The sequence below is a fragment of the Aplysia californica genome, unplaced genomic scaffold (assembly GCF_000002075.1).
Source record: "Aplysia californica isolate F4 #8 unplaced genomic scaffold, AplCal3.0 scaffold00244, whole genome shotgun sequence".
NCBI lineage: Eukaryota > Metazoa > Mollusca > Gastropoda > Aplysiida > Aplysiidae > Aplysia > Aplysia californica.
Window position 1 is genome coordinate 183,838 of NW_004797514.1, and position 3,138 is coordinate 186,975.

Genomic DNA, 3,138 nt, shown 5'->3' on the forward strand with positions numbered 1-3,138 from the left:
CTACTACTACTACTACTACTACTACTACTACTACTACTACTACTACTACTACTTTCTATATCATATAATAAATCGTCGTCAAGCTGTTCAAATATCTAAAACCAACTTCTCTCTTCTGGGTTTAACGCCCCTATCAACACTATTAGGTTATTTAAGGGGTTGGACCTCCTAGTTTTACGTCCGTCTCCGATGCGCTTTTCCCTTTCGTCAACCCGCAGCCACATCCCAAATCGTTAGCCACATCCCAACCTTTGACAGGGGTCAAACTTCAATCTATTTATAGGTATTTACCGAAACAAGTAAGGCGAAGTGGTGTCACTGTGCTGTGATAGTCGCAATATTGAGATTGATTTGGTGTCTCTTTACTCATCACCACGCGAATTTGTTGATGTTTTTCCCTGGACTCTGCCTTTACTAAAATCCCGAATCTAGATCTAGAGTTGTAATCTAGTTGCAGGTAGCAGATTTCTGGAATCCAGTACATTCAAGAGATTAAACGAATTGCACTAGACTCTTAGACTCTAGTAGTAAGACTCTTCTACTTCGCTTCTTCCAGATTGAATAAACCTTCAATGCCTTCAAGATTACAAAGGCCAAGCCTAGCTAGCTTGTACGGCTTCATTTTGTTAAAAGTGTTGTTTAACACAAAGTCTAAGAAGTTAGCAAACTTAACACATTTTTCTAACGAAATGAAGCTTAAATCGACTTTTATATTGTCAGTAATTACTGAGATCATGTTTAGTCATCGAATCATCTTAGTACCTAAGGAATAAAACAAACAAGGTTCAAGATTGTCTAAGTAACCCTATACTAGATCTAGATCTAGATTTAGTAGCACCTAGATCTAATACTCATCCCTCTTAGCAAAAAGTGGATCTAGATCTAGACTAGGTCACATCCATACAGAGGCCTAAATACTAGATATGTAAATTGGGCCTAGAATTTGGATATCTAAATCTAGATAGGTCTAGAAAAATTTACTATGTTTTTGTCTGAGAATGAACACATTCCTCTTGTGTGCTTTGATATGCAAAATCTAAGAGGGATGAGTATTAGATCTAGGTGCCCCTAAATCTAGTTCTAGATGCAGTATAGACTATAGAGCCACTAGGACAATCTTGAATCTGTGTTCGTTTTATTCTTTACTTAGATGAATAGATGACTAAACATGATCTCTTACTGACAATACAAAAGTCAATTTAAGCTTCATTTCATTAGAAAAATGTGTTTGGTTTGCTAACTTCTTAGACTTTGTGTTAAACAACACTTTTAACAATGAAGCCTTAAAAGCTAGCTAGGCGTGGCCTTTGTAATCTTGAAGGTTTATTAAATCTAGAAGTAGCGAAGTAGAAAAGTCTTTGGAGTCTAGTGCAATTCTTTTAATCTCTTGAATGTACTGGATTCCAGAAATCTGCTACCTGTAACTAGATTACAACTAGATCTAGATTTAAGTTCGGGATTTTAGTAAAGGCAGAGTTCAGGGAAAAGCATCAACAAATTCGCAAGGCCGAAGCCTACTCTTATCGATTCTAGACCACTAAGGGGTCGTTAACGTGCATAACTTGCACATGAGATCTCTGACATTTTTCACCCTTGTCCAAGAAGGCTAGATGCAGATCTTTCCTACCAGAAGATCAGCGGTGTGGCTGAAAGACAGCAGTAAGAAGGAGCCAAGGAGTAGCAGTAGAAAGGCTGCAGAAAGAGTCAGGAGCCCAGAGGAGTGGGCAAAGGAGGTAAGGGGGTGAGTGCAGAACATGGAAACGAAAGCAGACGACAGAACACTGTAGGAGAGCAGGAAAGGATGTGAAAGGAGACAATTTTAAAGAATAAAATTTTAATGTTCCGTCGCTTCCAGGAATCGAACCCAGGACCTTTGAATGAGAGGCTAACACCTTAACCTCTATCTAGGCCAGAGAGCCAACCTTCAAATCTATGGAAAAACTCACGGTCGATTGTAAACGGAGCTCCCGAGAATATTGGCAGGTTATCGTCGACGTCTTCAATGAAAACGCTCACGGTGACGGTAGTCGACAGTTGAGTCGCCACTGTGTCAGCCACCGTCACCTCCACGACAAACAAACGGTCATTCCCAGGGGGGTCGTAGTCGACGTCAGAAGCAAGGGTCAAATTCCCAACTGCCGGATCAACCAACTGGACACGTGTTGAGTCTCCTGTGATATTTGAGGCAAAAGAAGAACAAGTTAATTATTGAATGACCTTCCATTTGGGTTCCTCAACTCATCCTGCTTCTACTACTACTACTACTACTACTACTACTACTACTACTACTACTACTACTACTGATGCTGTTGCAGCTACAAGTCTATCCAACATCCTCTACATCACAAGTAATATGAAGTACACACTGGATGACATCAACTTCACAGCCTTCATTAACACCAGGCACCGAACAACACCAGCTGTTACGACTTTTACAATACTGACTACCGACGTCTGTACGTGGTTTAGCAGTAGCAGTAGAAGGTTGTTCGTCGCACCAGGAGACCCAAGTTTGATGTCCGTGTGAGGAACATTTGTGAGGCAGCGTGGTGGAATCAGGCTGTCGTCAAAATAATTAAAGTGAAAAAACTTGCATTTTTCCGCAGGTTTGTGAACTTTTGTCAAATTTTTGTTTTTTTGCCTCAACACCTTTCATGCCCATTTAAGAACTCATTTCTGTGTGGATTTTTCTGAAAAACGTTGAATAAAGGCACAAAAAATGTAAATTTTCAGTTACCACGGACTCTTAAGCTAAGGAAATTGCTAATCTTTGACAGCCATTTTCTCACTAATTTTATCTATGAAAACAAGTGACCCCCACCTCCTTCTTTCGCAAATATATCGACTTCTATTCAAGATAAATGGATATTTTTTTTCTTCCAAATAAAAACAAGTGAACAAGCTTTAAGATGATACCAATAACTCTACATGCCCAAAAATTGACGAGAGCCTGATTCCTCCACGCTGCCTCACATTTTTATCGAGTATCTAGATCTAGGTCTTCCTGTATCCCTCTCAGCCCGGGTTGTCCCTGGCATGCAGGATCGACGAAGCCTGCCTCCTTAATAACTTTAATAGTGTCTACATTTAAAACACAAAACGAAACAAGACTAAAAAAATAATACTGACCACAAGTTT

General features: G+C 39.8%; 1 protein-coding gene across 1 annotated transcript in view; it reads right to left on the reverse strand.

The window, feature by feature from the left end:
* Positions 1-3,138, reverse strand: part of LOC101864464 (protocadherin Fat 4) — a gene marked incomplete in the record, with an annotated part of 42,389 nt that overhangs the window by 30,762 nt on the left and 8,489 nt on the right. The window contains 1 exon segment of the mRNA XM_013083610.1: positions 1,947-2,171. Coding sequence (XP_012939064.1) covers positions 1,947-2,171 — 225 coding nt within the window.